Source organism: Neltuma alba, unplaced genomic scaffold (genome assembly GCF_004799145.2).
Source record: "Neltuma alba isolate B1F8T4 unplaced genomic scaffold, ASM479914v2 tig00013412_pilon, whole genome shotgun sequence".
NCBI classification, from domain to species: domain Eukaryota; kingdom Viridiplantae; phylum Streptophyta; class Magnoliopsida; order Fabales; family Fabaceae; genus Neltuma; species Neltuma alba.
In genome coordinates, this window is record NW_021637666.1 from 111,205 (window position 1) to 126,322 (window position 15,118).

General features: G+C 36.3%; 1 protein-coding gene, 2 non-coding genes and 1 pseudogene across 3 annotated transcripts; 3 read left to right on the forward strand and 1 right to left on the reverse strand.

The window, feature by feature from the left end:
- Positions 1 to 1,107: 1,107 nt before the first annotated feature.
- LOC114737159 (F-actin-capping protein subunit alpha-like) lies at positions 1,108 to 9,232 on the forward strand (annotated as a pseudogene).
- On the reverse strand, positions 6,864 to 6,935 carry TRNAE-UUC (transfer RNA glutamic acid (anticodon UUC)). Its single transcript has one exon. It is a non-coding gene; the product is annotated as a tRNA-Glu (tRNA).
- Positions 7,269 to 7,436, forward strand: LOC114737172 (small nucleolar RNA snoR127). The gene has a single exon (XR_003739398.1). It is a non-coding gene; the product is annotated as a small nucleolar RNA snoR127 (small nucleolar RNA).
- A 620-nt stretch (positions 9,233 to 9,852) lies between the features above and the next one.
- Positions 9,853 to 14,379, forward strand: LOC114737161 (26S proteasome regulatory subunit 6A homolog). The gene is made up of 10 exons (XM_028925070.1): positions 9,853 to 10,174; positions 10,764 to 10,880; positions 11,453 to 11,560; positions 11,703 to 11,894; positions 11,981 to 12,172; positions 12,616 to 12,734; positions 12,889 to 12,976; positions 13,206 to 13,325; positions 13,413 to 13,553; positions 13,940 to 14,379. Exons 1-10 carry the CDS (start codon positions 10,058 to 10,060, stop codon positions 14,015 to 14,017), a joined length of 1,272 nt encoding a protein of 423 aa, XP_028780903.1. The 5' UTR covers positions 9,853 to 10,057; the 3' UTR covers positions 14,018 to 14,379.
- Positions 14,380 to 15,118: the final 739 nt, after the last annotated feature.

The window sequence follows — 15,118 nt, forward strand, 5'->3', positions numbered from 1 at the left end:
TATATTCTTGAAAATTTATTATGCTCGATTATTTAAAAACAAGTCAGGTATAATATTTTAGAATTTGAATATTTTTAATTAACGAGATTTAAATAATATTCTGATTGAAATTTAGGTATATTAAATTAAATGAGAAGTATCATTATGAAATGAGATTTTAATTGGAGGCTCAAATAAAAAAATAATAATTAATTTTGAATTTGAATAATATCTTGATTGATATTTGAATAGATCAAATCAATTTGAGAGCATCATAATTAAATAGTATGTTAATGAGGACTCAGATGGAGAAATAAATAAATTTAAAATTTCATATATTTCTCTAAATCTGGAATTTCTAAATTTCATTTAGATAATATAATTTATTAGAATTTAAAATCTAATCAAATATTCAAGTTTGTGTATTACATGAGGAAATTTATAGTTATAAGTGAAAAACTTGCACATGAAGGCGGAGAAATTTAAATGTACTGTTATTTATTTTGATAACACTGATAATTTAAATTTTTTATCATATTTTATTATCTTAAAGAAAATAAAATAATCTCTTTCATTAGTAATGATAATTAACATATAATATACTTAATACTCCTCCGGTTCTTAATATAGGACCCAATTCTTAAGTTGGTTTTTGGTTCTAAATATAAGACCCATTTCTCATATTTATTAATTTTCTCTAAATTACCCCTATGGATATTCTTTTAACCATAATCAAGTAGAAGAGGGAGGTGGGGTATTAAGAAAGATGATTATGGTGTTTTAGGAAAAATGTGTCACTTTTTCTATAATTAACTAACTTACCTAACTTTCTTAATCTAATCAAATTAGTTAAATGGGTCTTATATTAAGGACAGAAGGAGTAATTTACATGGGTATTTTAGGTATTCCATCTCAAAGCGTCCGCGGCCGAAAATTTTCCCTTGCCTTCCATTTCCGCCCCTTACCGAACGGGCCCTTGCAGATCACGCTACACGACGAAGCAGAATATTATTATCCGCTGGGTCCACCTGAGCAACTGTGCGTATCTTGTCCGTTCGGATTCAGGACCCTACCCAGTGGATGGTCCTGGTTTTCCAGCAAGCATCTCGATCCCCGCGCGGCCTTGTGGTGGTTGCTCATTTCCTTCGCTGTCCCCACACTGAACTTGCATATCGGAATCTTGTCGCCGGAGTCGCAGAGATATGGCAGAAGAAGAAGAAGAAGCAGAGCTAAGCGACAAGCAGAAGATCGAAATTGCCAAATGGTTCCTCCTCAACTCCCCTCCCGGAGAAATCCAGTACGTGGCCAAAGGTGATTTGCTTCTATTAGCTTTTCATGCATCTGGTTTATCTGTGTAGTTCGATATCTAGAATTTATAATTCGCATTTACTTAAGAAAGATGATTATGGTGTTTTAGGAAAAAATGTGTCACTTTTCTATAATTAAACTTACCTAACTTTCTTAATCTAATCAAATTAGTTAAATGGGTCTTATATTAGGACAGGAGGGAGTAATTTACATGGGTATTTTAGGTATTCCATCTCAAAGCGTCCGCGGCCGAAATTTTCCCTTGCCTTCCATTTCCGCCCCTTACCGAACGGGCCCTTGCAGATCAGCTACACGACGAAGCAGAATATTATTATCCGCTGGGTCCACCTGAGCAACTGTGCGTATCTTGTCCGTTCGGATTCAGGACCCTACCCAGTGGATGGTCCTGGTTTTCCAGCAAGCATCTCGATCCCCGCGCGGCCTTGGTGGTTGCTCATTCCTTCGCTGTCCCCACACTGAACTTGCATATCGGAATCTTGTCGCCGGAGTCGCAGAGATATGGCAGAAGAAGAAGAAGAAGCAGAGCTAAGCGACAAGCAGAAGATCGAAATTGCCAAATGGTTCCTCCTCAACTCCCCTCTCCGGAGAAATCCAGTACGTGGCCAAAGGTGATTTGCTTCTATTAGCTTTTCATGCATCTGGTTTATCTGTGTAGTTCGATATCTAGAATTTATAATTCGCATTTACTTCCGCTTAAATTTATACGGATTAGAAAATGTCCCTGCAGATGTGAAATCGATTCTGAACGACGATGATGTGTACCATGAGGCCGCATTAGAGGCATTTTCCTTGTACAATAAATCTCACATGATTTCCCTTGAAATGCCGGATCGGAGCGGAGACGTATGTATCGATGAAATTCTCCAAACACGAGCATCGTCATTTTCTTAGGGTTTATATGTTTTTTATTCAAAACGTCGCTGTTTCTTTTTAGGGAAAAAATCATTAGAGGAATTTGGATTTTGGATATGATAATTGTTAGGCTGGTAGGGCGCTGTATTTTTTATTTCTTTGCCCCCTCCGTTAACAGATTTTTTTTTTTTGAATGAAAACTGGATCATATCATTACTTCACATAGAGAATGGTAATCATAATGCCGTGCATGGGGTTAACCGATTATTTGCCGAATCGTTTGCGTACATCTTCAGGATTATTTTCTGAAAATCCTTGTGATATCTGGAAAGAGTACAAATTACCCCAAATTTACTGGATTATGTGCATCCGGCTGCATTATTATTATTTTTTTTTTTTAAATTTCTCCTGGCTCCCTAATTTATCATGCGCATGCAGGTGCTAGTTACTACGTTTGGTGAGTTTGAAGAGAATGCCTATCTTGATCCGAGGACTACTCAAGTTGCCATAGTCGACCATGTTAAACAAGTAAGACACCCCCCCCCCCCCCAAAAAAAAAAAAGAAGTAAGGGGCATTGAAATCGTTAATATTGAGTTTACCAAACACATTATAGTCCGATGAAAGATTGGAATATGCTATGGTTCTACTGATTTTTCCCTCTTCCCACCTTGAGGAATGGTGAAAACAAACTAAAAATATAATGCTGCTGCTGCTGCTCATAATCACTACTTTTTCCTTTCATTCATTTTGTTTTAATTTGCAATCTAAGAAAGGTGACGGAAACTATATCACAGCTTAATTTTGATCTGTTGCTTCATCTATTATCTTCAGTACAATGAGTCAAATGTACTCTACTGTCTGCTTATTGTAACATTTCTGCCAATAATTTACATTTTCTTGAAATTGCATTTGAAGTTTGGGGGATGTTTCAAATTATGAAAAAGTGGTACTGCAACTAGGTTATTATAGCTCAATCAATCCTGTTCTATTCTATTCTACTATATACTGGAGTAGATTTGCAGTTCTACTTTGGTCCATTTCCTTTCCCAACTGCGTGTTCTAATTTATATAACTCTGTCACCTGTGTGTTATTATAATGTGCTAAAATGTTTCAGGTTGTACAGAGGTGAGACCTGCAACTGATGCAGAACTTCCATCTTCATACGTTGAAGAATTCCGGTATGCCCTGCACTCTTTAATTTTATGCTTGAAATTTTGTCTGCTTTTATAATTTCCTCAACTAAAGCCAGCTTTAAAGGATTTGATACAATATCACTGGACAGTATACTCTGACTGATTTGTATATTTTTGAACAACTTGTTATTTTGTGTCATTTCAGTAAATTTTGTGTTACCTGCTTGAAAGTGGAAATATCGTCTAGTACAGTATAATGACCAATGAAATTTTTTCTGCAAGTCGTACATGACAAAGTATGTCTTTATTGCAGATGTGCCCTGGATGCTGAAATTCTTAAATATGTGGGTGAAGCTTATCCGAAAGGGGTCTGCTCTGTCTACTGTGTGTAAATGGAAAAGATGTTGAGGGGCCCAGGTTCTGATTTTGAGCTTGTTGTGGTGATCTCTGCTGCTAAGCATAGTCCCCAGAATTTCTGGTGTGTGCAATTAGTCAAATGAAACTCCTGTGCTTTCCTTCCATTTCAACCGTACCATTTAAACAACTAGATTTTGATGCATCTGCTGACGTCAAGTTTATTTTTATTATTTCATCTCTCTTTTGGCCCTTTTTAGCAATGGTAGTTGGCGTTCAGTATGGAATATTCTGTTCAAAGATTATCTACAGATAGTTGAAGTACAGGGAAAAATGCAGGTAATATGGGATATCTTTTTGATGAATAAATTTGAATGGATGATACAAACAACATAATTATATTGACGTGTTTTCAGGTGGGTGCCCATTATTTTGAAGAAGGAAATGTGCAGTTAGATGCAAAACATGAGTGCAAAGATTCAACGCTTTTTCAGGTTACTACAAATCAGCATATTTTTCACCTTTCATTTTCTCTCAGGTGTAGATATAAGGGGATAAATTAGTTAATGTAAAACAAAAGAAAAAAGAAAGAGTGAGAAGACAACGGAGGGGGCGACAGAGAGACACGGGTAGACAACTGGCAGCAATATTTAGTCTCAGTAGTTATTTATCAAAAGGTCGATAATAACTTTAGGGCCATTTGTAGATCTCTAAACACAATAATTAAAATAATAACTTAAACCTAAAAATATAAATAAACCGTAACTTATATTTCTAGTAAAATAAAGCATAAAATAGGAAACACCTAAGAAAGCCTAATAGGAAATAAAATGAAGTCAGAAAAATATAAATACTGAAACATAAATAGTTTCCTAATTTCGCGTCATTTGGCATGCATTTCTTTGCACATAGTTTCTTACAACTTTCATTTCCATGTTATCACTGATTAGCTCTGCCTTTCTGCTGTCAGTTTCCTTGCTTCTTTGATAAAAAGCATCGAGTGCAATCTCAATTATCCTGTAAAGACTAAAGAGAACTTCTTATCAAGTATCTCATTAATAATTTGATTTCTGTGACAGGATATACATTAAACCTAATATACATATGGAAAAAATGAGCTTCAAATATTCACTGGAAAGTTGTGTAGCGAATGACATGATGATGGTTGTTAAGTAATCCTCACAGATACTTGTTTTCCACGGGCATTTAACTTAATTGTCCCTGTTGCTAAATTAATTCATTACTTTCCTTGGCTAATTGTTGACGTCTCAGGTACTTCAACTGGGATTTATTTGTCATGGATGAGCCGTATTCCTGCATGTGATTTTTTTTCTTCTTGCATAATCATTTGATTGGCACTTCTGTGCTCGATATTTGGTTCTATATTCAGGCCCCGGAAGATTGTGCTCTTGCCATATCAAGCATTATTAGTCACCATGAAACAGAGTACCTGGCTTCTCTCGAGGTTCTGAATTTTCCATCTTGTGGCATGGTTTTTTAAATTAAATATGTATGATATACTAATGGTTTGCGGTTGTTGCTTTACAGGCGTCGTATTTAAACTTGCCCGATTCCACTTTTAAGGTACTCTTTATATTATAAAGGATCTTTCTGTTTTTTTTTTTTGGGGGAAAAAAATCTTCCCTCCAAGTTTTAGATGGAGTGTCTATGGAATTGCTTTATGATACTTTGACTCCTGTTAAAGTTATCTAATTCGCGTCATGCATCTCTCTATTAGTGTCAGCCGCACAGTGCTCTGATGATCACCCCCCCGGGGGGGGGAGCTCCTGGTCATTTGTGAATTTGAACTGAACTTAGGAATAGCACATTTATGCAGGGTTTGTGAACCCGCGTTCTTAGTTCTTACTGGATCGCATGGGTGGATTTGCCCCTGCCCTCTTTATCTTTGTCAATTATACCCTTTAAACGGATGTTAAATGACGCCACATTCACACTTGAAATTGCTGGGGGGGGGGCATATATGCTTCAAATTGCTCAATCTGACAATATGTTTTTACTTTTTTCGCTTGGATAATTTATTACTGAACTAGTTTATTACACGCCTGGTCTTTTATAGAAGAGACTGATGTGTGTTTGAAAAGGGCAAGGCATATTTCCTGCTTTGCTTGTCTATAAATCTGTTGATTTACCCGTGTTGAGATTTATTTAAAGCTCGGGAATGACTATTGCAGGATCTTCGGAGGAAGCTCCCAGTCACTCGTACGCTATTTCCGTGGCACAACACCTGCAGTTCAGCCTGACAAGAGACATCACAAAAGAGCTGGCATTGGAAAGTGAACATGCACCCAAAAGACAGAAACTTGTGTGACAGGAGCAAGATAGCTATCCCAGGGGCTGATTTCCTGTTTTCATTCGTGTGCTGCATGAATCATCCTCCTCTGTGTTTTGAGACTCTCTGCCTGGGATAGGGGCATTGTACTGTAATTCTTTTAAATACAATTCTGTAATTCTGTATAGCACTAAGAATTTACGGTCTTAAGAAATTAGTTGGCGGACTGCATGAAACCGGCTACGTTGTCATAGAAAGAGAAGAATTTGGTTGCACGGACGTATCTCCACTGTTGGAATCTGGCCCCCGCATTCGCAATATTTGGGAGAGAAGGAATGATCCATTTAAATTCTCTTTCTCTTTCTCTCTCTGACATTTTATGTAAACCTATATGAGATAGAGGGGATATAGTTAGCAATTCGACGAAACGCAGACATACCTTTACTATGGCATAGTTATTTGACTTTCCATTCATCTCTTATGCGTTATGACCGTGTGTTATATTTCTATTAGTAAGTAGTTATGATGAAGAGCCTTCTTTGGCAGCTTACATTATGACGAATTTTTAAAACCATTTTTGCAGGATTATTTCACAGTGATTAAATGTTAAGTATCAGATAGTATTTCACTATTTTTGCCCAATTTCGTGAATTAGAATTACAAATTTACTAAATACTTGTACAGAAATGAAATTATCCGGATATATTAATAATTAAAAATAACGTTAAATAATCATTAAATGAAATATTATGCTATGTGTAGTGATTATTGCATCATAATTATGGATAAGCTAATTAGAACTTCACAGAATAACCAAATTTCGGGTGAATCGGCACAAAAGTAGACTAGGATCAGAGAGCGGCCTTGCTCATTCGGAATTAATTAATTAATTAATTAAAACGACGGACTACTACAAAAGTCTATTTCCGTTGCCGGGAATCGAACCCGGGTCTCCTGGGTGAAAGCCAGATATCCTAACCGCTGGACGACAACGGATGCTTGATGGAAGGCCTTCATTTTTATCACTTTCTTATATAATTCTCTGATACCTTGTATTTAATCGATGGCTAGGGTTCTTTTTTCTCACGCAGCGCGATTTGACAAATCCGCCTTTTAGTATGCCTTTGATCGCCCTGTCCTTACTTTGGTTACTCCTCCATCTTGCTTGATAATTGGAAATCAAATTCATATCAATCAGTAAAAGATTTAGGGATTTGCATTGCATCACATGATCCTCCGCCTGTATTTTGCTTCTGGTCTGCGTTCTCCGTAATCCGCTTCCGTCTGCGAATATAGTGTGTTCGTTATCCCTTCCTTTCTTCCCTGTCTCTGAATGAATGATGCAGCTTAGCCAAATCAGACATTCATGTGCTCCACAAAGCATTATCTTTTAAAGCCATATGGCACTTCGAGAGTGCAAGCATTGGTTGATGTGCTCTGTGTTGAAGTGCAGTTTTTTTGATGATAAACGAAGAGATTGGTTGTTTACTGACCAGAGCAGTTCTTTTTCTTAAAGAGAGGAAGCTAGGGTTGGTGGGGGGTATTTTTTAAGGCTTTGTTTTTGCCAAGTTCTGATTCATCTTTGGAACGAGGTATTTGGTAACTTTTTTGTAAAAACACACAACATTTTAGCCCCGACCACATGTATGTGCCACTACCAACTATGCCGGATCTTTCTTTGACTGACGATTTTTAAGGGTTAAAAGTATTGCTCATAGATTAGTACACCTTATAATTTAATATTACTTTCGATTCTTATATAAGATTTTGTTTGATTTTTATTTTAGTCATAAATACAAACATCTCAATCCATATTGTCTATATTTATTTTTCTTTTCAAGAAACTCTTTGTATAATAATTTCTAACCAATATACTTGAGTAATAAGGATATTTTTAAAAAAAAATATTTATTTATTATAAATAATTATAAAGTTAACTTCCCTTAATTGTCGCTTTGGGGTTACTCCAAAAATTAACCAAATTAATGTAATATAGTACACAATCCGGGTCGTATTCACTTTGAGGAGTCGAAAATGAAATTAAACCCTAGTAAATAAATGCTAATAACCTAAACTATAAAAAAGGATTTTTTGATTTTGAAAAATTGCTAATTAAATGCCTTGAATTAAATTGAAATTAAAATAATTTTTTTTTGTTTTATGTAAAAATGATTAAAATGAATGAAAATTAAAGAAATGAAAATGAGACACACAAATAACACTGATAAAAATCAATCATCCAAATCAACAATTCAGGCAATCATCACTCTAAAAGATGTGGGAGTTAAAACAATGAATTAAGAATTATAATTAAGCTTTTAGTCCAACAACCGAGCCACCTCGAATTGCCTCAAAATATTTTCCTAAAAATTTAAATTACTAACTGCAACCAGAATAGTAAAATGAAATTAAAGATACTAAAAACCAATACTTAATTAAACTCTTAAATAAAAAACAATAGAATTAAAGCTAACAAGAGACAATATGATCCAAGATTCTAAGTCACTTTAGAAAATCATAATATATTAACTCCAAAATTAATATAAATGTCATTACCACAACATTATAATTGAAATCAAAGCTATAAACAGCCAATGTCAAATGCTAAACAATAATCCAGTTAAAATAATCCCCAAATATAATCAGGTTAAATAATATAATTATCCCAATAATCAGAAAAAACTATCCTAAAACCTAAGAATTGTTAAACAATTATTGAATAGGAAATTAAAGCAACTAAAACTCCCTTTTAAAAATCCAAGCTCCTGTCATTATTGTTGAATTGGACAATCATGACTTAGCCACGGTTTGCCATCAAATTCGCTGCCACCAACAATTCTTTATTGCAAGCTTCCATGGGAAGAAGGACGGACTGATTTTGCTGTCTCACTCGTTCTGTGCGCTGGCAAGGAGAAGAAGAAGGTGAAGGCGTCGTCGCTCACTGGCTCGTCGCCCAGCTCCTGCTTCTCGCCGTCACGAGCTCGTGTTCCGCTTCGCGTCCTGCTATGTTTTGTCTCTTTTTTCCGCCGCCCACAGCTCGTTCCGTCTTCAGGAAGAAGTCAACGATGATGATGGTCTTGAATGGAGGTGGGAGAGGTGATGATGATGGATGGATGATTTCGCTTCTTCCCCGTCGAGCTCTGGACCTCACTCTGTTTCTCCCCTGGTGCCGCTGTCCGTGCGTCTTGCTCTGTTTCCTCCAGCCGCGCCTCCAGTTTCTGTTTTTCCGCTTTTTCGCTAGTGTTCTTTCCTTCCGGGTCCTCTTCCGCCTAATTGAAGAAGATGGATATTAGGTTGGGGCAAAACGTTGCGTTTTGCCCCCACCTTATTATTATTATTTTTCTTTTTAATTTAATTTTTTTTTAATCTTCTAAGAATCTGCAAACAAAATTTAAGGATAAGGTAGCATTAATTGTCCTCAAAAATCAATTAGTCACAATTAAATCAAAATATGACAATTTTACCCCTATAAAATAATAATTCAAAAGAAAACATATTAAATCCATTAACAATCAATTAAAGTCAAAAGGGACTAATTAAGTTAACAAAATCCATATAAAAGATATCAAAATATATAAAAATAATTAAGTTTGTCAAACTAATTTAAATAATTTTTTAATTTATTCAAACCAATCAACTAAGTTTTGTATTGTAATTTTTAATACTGTTATAACAAATGGTTTAGAGCGTTTTTTTTGTTTTTGGCTAGAACCCACGGCAGAAAAAACACCCTCAACATCAACCAGTAGCAAACGGATTCTACCAATCTTCTCCTCTACACCATAAGATGAATCTGATGGCTTTATTCACGCGCTTCCTACGCACAGCAAGAGTGGCACGGGAGGGGATCCGGGTCCTCTTTCATCGTATGGGACAAGTTTTCCTCTCTCTCTCTCTCTATTAAGTGTGACCTATCTCAGTGCTCGGAACTAAAGAATCAAATATACCTCCCTTCGACATCTCACCATCTTGTTCTCCAAGGTTTGGGCCGGGAAGTAAATCTGTTGAATTTAATCATTCACTTACTAGTAATCACGCTCGGAGCCTCCTAAGTTTTGCTCATTCTCGATAATCCCTAGCTTCATCGCCTCTCAATTTTTCCTTCGCACTGATAATCGATGGCAACAGCCATGGTAGAGGATAGCGGCTTCGAAGATGACCAGTTGGCGTCGATGACTACCGACGACATCGTCAGAGCATCCCGTCTACTCGACAACGAGATTCGAATCCTGAAGGTCTGATATCCCCTCTCTAGTAATCTCTTTTCATTTGTATATACTTTCGTTGCCTACTCTACTTCTGGTTACTGTATAGCGTAGCTGTTAGGGTTACCTATTTGATTGTTCTCGCCAGTGTCAAATATGCTAATATCGAATTTTTTTTTTTTCCTTCCAATTCTTCGAAGTCTCGCGGTGAATTCTTCGTACTCCTAGACGTCAGAATATTAATAGATTGCTGAATTTTTTTTTTTTTTACTCATACTTCTCACCTTTCTATTGATGCAAAATGTTCACTTTCTATATCCTGGTAAATTGACAACTGGTTCTCCTTTCTAGGCCTTCTGGCATAATTGATGTACTTAATGCAGGAACCAACTAATTTGAGTAGATAGATTAAAGATGTTAATTAAATTAGTTAATATGATTTTTATTTTGAAAAAAGTAAAAAAGCACTTAATTATTCTTGGGAGGGGTCAGTCTCGGAAAAAATTGGTGAGCATGTGAAATAGGTCTTACATATGGGGCTAATATTCTAATTAAGTCTTTATATTAAGGATTAGAGTATTAAGTTTCTGGTTTTGACTTCTATCGTTTTGGGATGAAGGAAGAGTTGCAGAGGACTAATCTGGAGTTGGAATCATACAAGGAGAAGATAAAAGAGAATCAGGAGAAAATCAAGCTCAATAAGCAATTGCCCTACCTTGTAGGGAATATTGTGGAGGTAGTTCACTGCTTTTATCCTCGTTGCTAATGTGCATCACTCTTATTTTCATTACAGCCTTGGTGTCCATCGTTCAGTTATTTTTATGATCCATAATAGCCTGCTACACTGAAGACTAAGATTTATGTCAAGGCATGTTAAGGTATTTGCACATTTGATGGCGAAGATATGTTTATCTGGTGAAATTCTGAGACCCAATACCTAGTAATATTGCTGTTTACAAAATTAAAGCCCTCTCTTGATATTTCTCATATGTTTTTTTTTTTCCCCGTTAAATTCATTTATCTTAACCTCCTAACAATTGAGGCCGTATGGCCCTTTGTTAGAGAAAATGCCAATGTGCAGTATACCCTGGACCATGAAACGGTAAAGGTTGCGTTATGTGTATTGATGTTTTGGATTTGCACTGAGTAGCAAATTAGAAGGCAATTGGATGCCTTTTAAACATCAATCTGTATTTTTTATTTAAATTTTTCGAGTAAACTTCTCTCTCTTCCCCTTGGTAGTGATTTACTAGCTTATTCTTATGTCCCACGTTCTCCTCAAATTGTGACCTTTTTTTCTTTTTCCAGATATTGGAAATGAACCCAGAGGACGAAGCTGAAGAAGATGGTGCCAATATTGATCTTGACTCACAAAGGAAGGGTAAATGTGTTGTACTAAAGACATCTACTCGACAGGTGACATAGATGATGTTACTTTGTTTTGTCATCAAGGAAATATAAGCCTTCATATATACTTTTGGAATTATCTGGTGATAAAGAGCCTCTTGTCTTTGTTACGGCAATCATAAAATCTAATTGTGCTTTGTTTCTACTCCAGACAATCTTTCTTCCTGTTGTTGGGCTTGTTGACCCTGATAAGTTAAAACCTGGTGATCTGGTCGGTGTTAACAAAGATAGCTATTTAATCTTGGATACCCTGCCTTCTGAGTATGATTCTCGAGTAAAAGCCATGGAAGTTGATGAAAAGCCAACTGAAGACTATAATGACATAGGTGGATTAGAGAAGCAGGTGAGGTGTAATTATTGGCTGAATCTATTGTAGCACACTATTTTTGGCAGGTTAACGTGGTTCTCTAACATCGTCTTTGTTGACAGATTCAAGAATTAGTTGAAGCCATTGTTTTGCCAATGACCCACAAGGAAAGGTTTCAGAAGTTAGGAATTCGTCCGCCAAAGGGAGTGCTCTTATATGGGCCTCCAGGGACAGGGAAAACATTGATGGCTCGTGCTTGTGCAGCACAAACAAATGCCACTTTTCTGAAATTGGCAGGCCCCCAACTGGTCCAGGTGTATAATTCGTAACCAATTTCTGTCCTATTTTTTCAATTTTGAGTATTAGCATGGCTAATGATTTTATTGTGGTTTGTTTGTCTAGTTTTTTGTTTTTATTTTCTTTCTTGTAAGTTTAAGTAGAGTTGATGTCTTGACTTTTGCCAATCTTTAATAATGCACCGGGAACCAGGTTATACATTATTCTCCTTTGTTTTCCTGCTTGCTAACATGCTGGTGATGTCTCGTATATGCATTTTGGTGTTGGAGAGGTGATGATTGTATGAAGATTATTTTCTTAACTTTCCACATTCCTTATAAAAACACGCTTCAGCAATTTGTAACTGATAATTTTCTATCTCCTGCCCATATTTGTTGTCTGTCTTGAGTTTATTTATGAACTCTGTATTAATGTAATTTGTACTGGGTTTGAAGTGCTCTTACCTGGAATTGTTGTACAGATGTTCATAGGAGATGGAGCAAAGCTTGTCCGTGATGCTTTTCAGCTGGCAAAAGAGAAGTCTCCCTGCATTATATTTATAGATGAAATAGATGCAATTGGGACAAAGCGTTTTGACAGGTATGGTGAATACTTATGAGCAGGCAAGATTTTACATCTACTTACATGTTCTGTTAGTGTCATTTGTGATCGGATCCCTTCAATACTGGAGTAATCTAGGTCTGGGCTATTCAGCATTCTTATGACATGACTTGTTGCTGATGTTTGCCTGCAGTGAAGTAAGTGGAGATAGGGAGGTACAACGAACCATGCTAGAATTGCTCAATCAGCTTGATGGTTTTAGCAGTGATGAAAGGATTAAGGTTTGTTGTCATTTGTTTTTCTCCATGCACCTGTTATTTGCTTATTTATGTACTCAGAGAGAACTTCATAAAATTTGCTGTTGTTGGGTCTGCATATTAGACTTCCGAAAACCTATGTTCTTGGATTAGTCCCTCAGCCTAATTTTTACAACTAGCTGGTCTCTTCTTATATTTCTAGTTGGAATTCAGGAAATTGAATTGTTGGTTTAATGATTGTTGTGATTTGCAGGTGATAGCAGCAACAAACCGTGCAGATATTCTTGACCCTGCCCTTATGCGTTCTGGTAGGCTAGATCGTAAAATTGAGTTTCCACATCCAACTGAAGATGCGAGGGCTCGAATTCTGCAGGTTTGCTTTCTTATGGTTCTATCTGCTGTCGTTATTTCTAACTTAAGTTCTGAACAATCGATCACTGCTATCATATGGATATTTCAGATCCACTCCCGAAAGATGAATGTTCACCCAGATGTCAACTTTGAAGAACTAGCTCGGTCCACAGATGATTTCAATGGAGCACAATTGAAAGCTGTCTGTGTTGAGGCTGGCATGTTAGCCCTTCGACGTGATGCCACTGAGGTTGTTCTCTTTGCGATATGCAACTTATTGAATATTACGTTAAATACATGAGGCCATTCCTGCGGTGACAATTCTGTTTAGAACTGTTGTTTAACTTATTTTCTATATCTAAGGATTGGGTTGTTGATAAAGCACGATGGCGTCGTGTGATTCATGTAGCTGACCCCACCTAGTGGGATAAGGCTTGTTGTTCTTGTTGTTTAACTTATTTTCTATCCTGCCATTACTATAAGCACGAACATAATCAGTGAATTCTCCTTGAAGTCATGTAATATTTGCCAAATGTGTTTCACTCTTTTTTGGAGGAGCTTAACTGGAATGCTCATCAAACTAGAATCTGTTCTGTTGCGGGGATGATCATTAATCTATATTTTGTACAATTGCAGGTCAATCACGAGGACTTTAATGAAGGTATTATTCAAGTTCAGGCAAAGAAGAAAGCCAGCTTGAATTATTATGCTTAGGCTGGATTCTGGAAGAGAAGTTTCAGTTCGCACAAAGCATTACTTGTATCTTATAGGCTATAGCTCGCCATTACTATCCCTTTAGGCCGTCCATTTTTTTCGCTTCAGAAAAACCGAATGTGGTTGTGAATTAGATTTAGCGATAGATTTTGAGGCATTTCAACGGAACGTGGGCTAAAATAATTAATTATGGATACTCTGCGCTGTAATTTACTTTATTTCCAAATAGTTAATGATGGATATTAATGGCTGCATCGTTGGCAGGACCCGGCAATCTGTTTAGAAGAAATGCGGGCCTGACTAACGCTGATCGGACGAGGTGAAGATGAAATATAAAGATTATAAAGTTTTCTTCAAGATAATGTTTATTAGGGCTAATATAACTTTTGTTTTTAAAATTTTATTCTTATTTTGATTTTCGTTGATCAATTTTTTTTAATTAAAATATTAGTTCTCATATTTTATTAGAAATTTAGACCATTTTGTTTCTAAAGAGATCAAACCTAAGAGTAAATTGGAAAGAATAAAGATTATATTAACTACTATAATTGCTTGATAATTTGTTTTTTAATTTTTATTGAAAGAGTTTCTTCATATCTCTATTATTGTTATATTTGGCCGGGAAAAAAAACATCTCTATTATTATTATTATTGTTATAGCCTCGAGCCCTCGACTGCATACGCGGTGGTGGGTGACGGAGTTGAGATAATATTATCGCGCGGAATTCTGATTTAAGGATGGTAGTTTGAAGGCAGTAAAAAGTATTTGTAAAGTGCAAACTGTCAAATTGTTAGATAATATGTAATTAATCTGTTCATAAGATACTGTGCCACACTCAGGATCCTAAATAGGAACAAAAAATTGACCCCTCAGAGAAGAACCTGAACTGGGAGAGGTGGACCAGGATATCTACGTAACTTGCTGTTTGAAAGCCTGTAGGCACGAGTTTGGCACTTGACTTGAATCCATAGGCAAGGTAGATGGACGTTGCATGTTGGATTCCTTCATTCAGATGGATGCTGCCATCATCGGGCACGACCTCGACCTCAAAACTTCCATATTGGAACTCAACCATTACCATTTATATGAAAAAATAAATA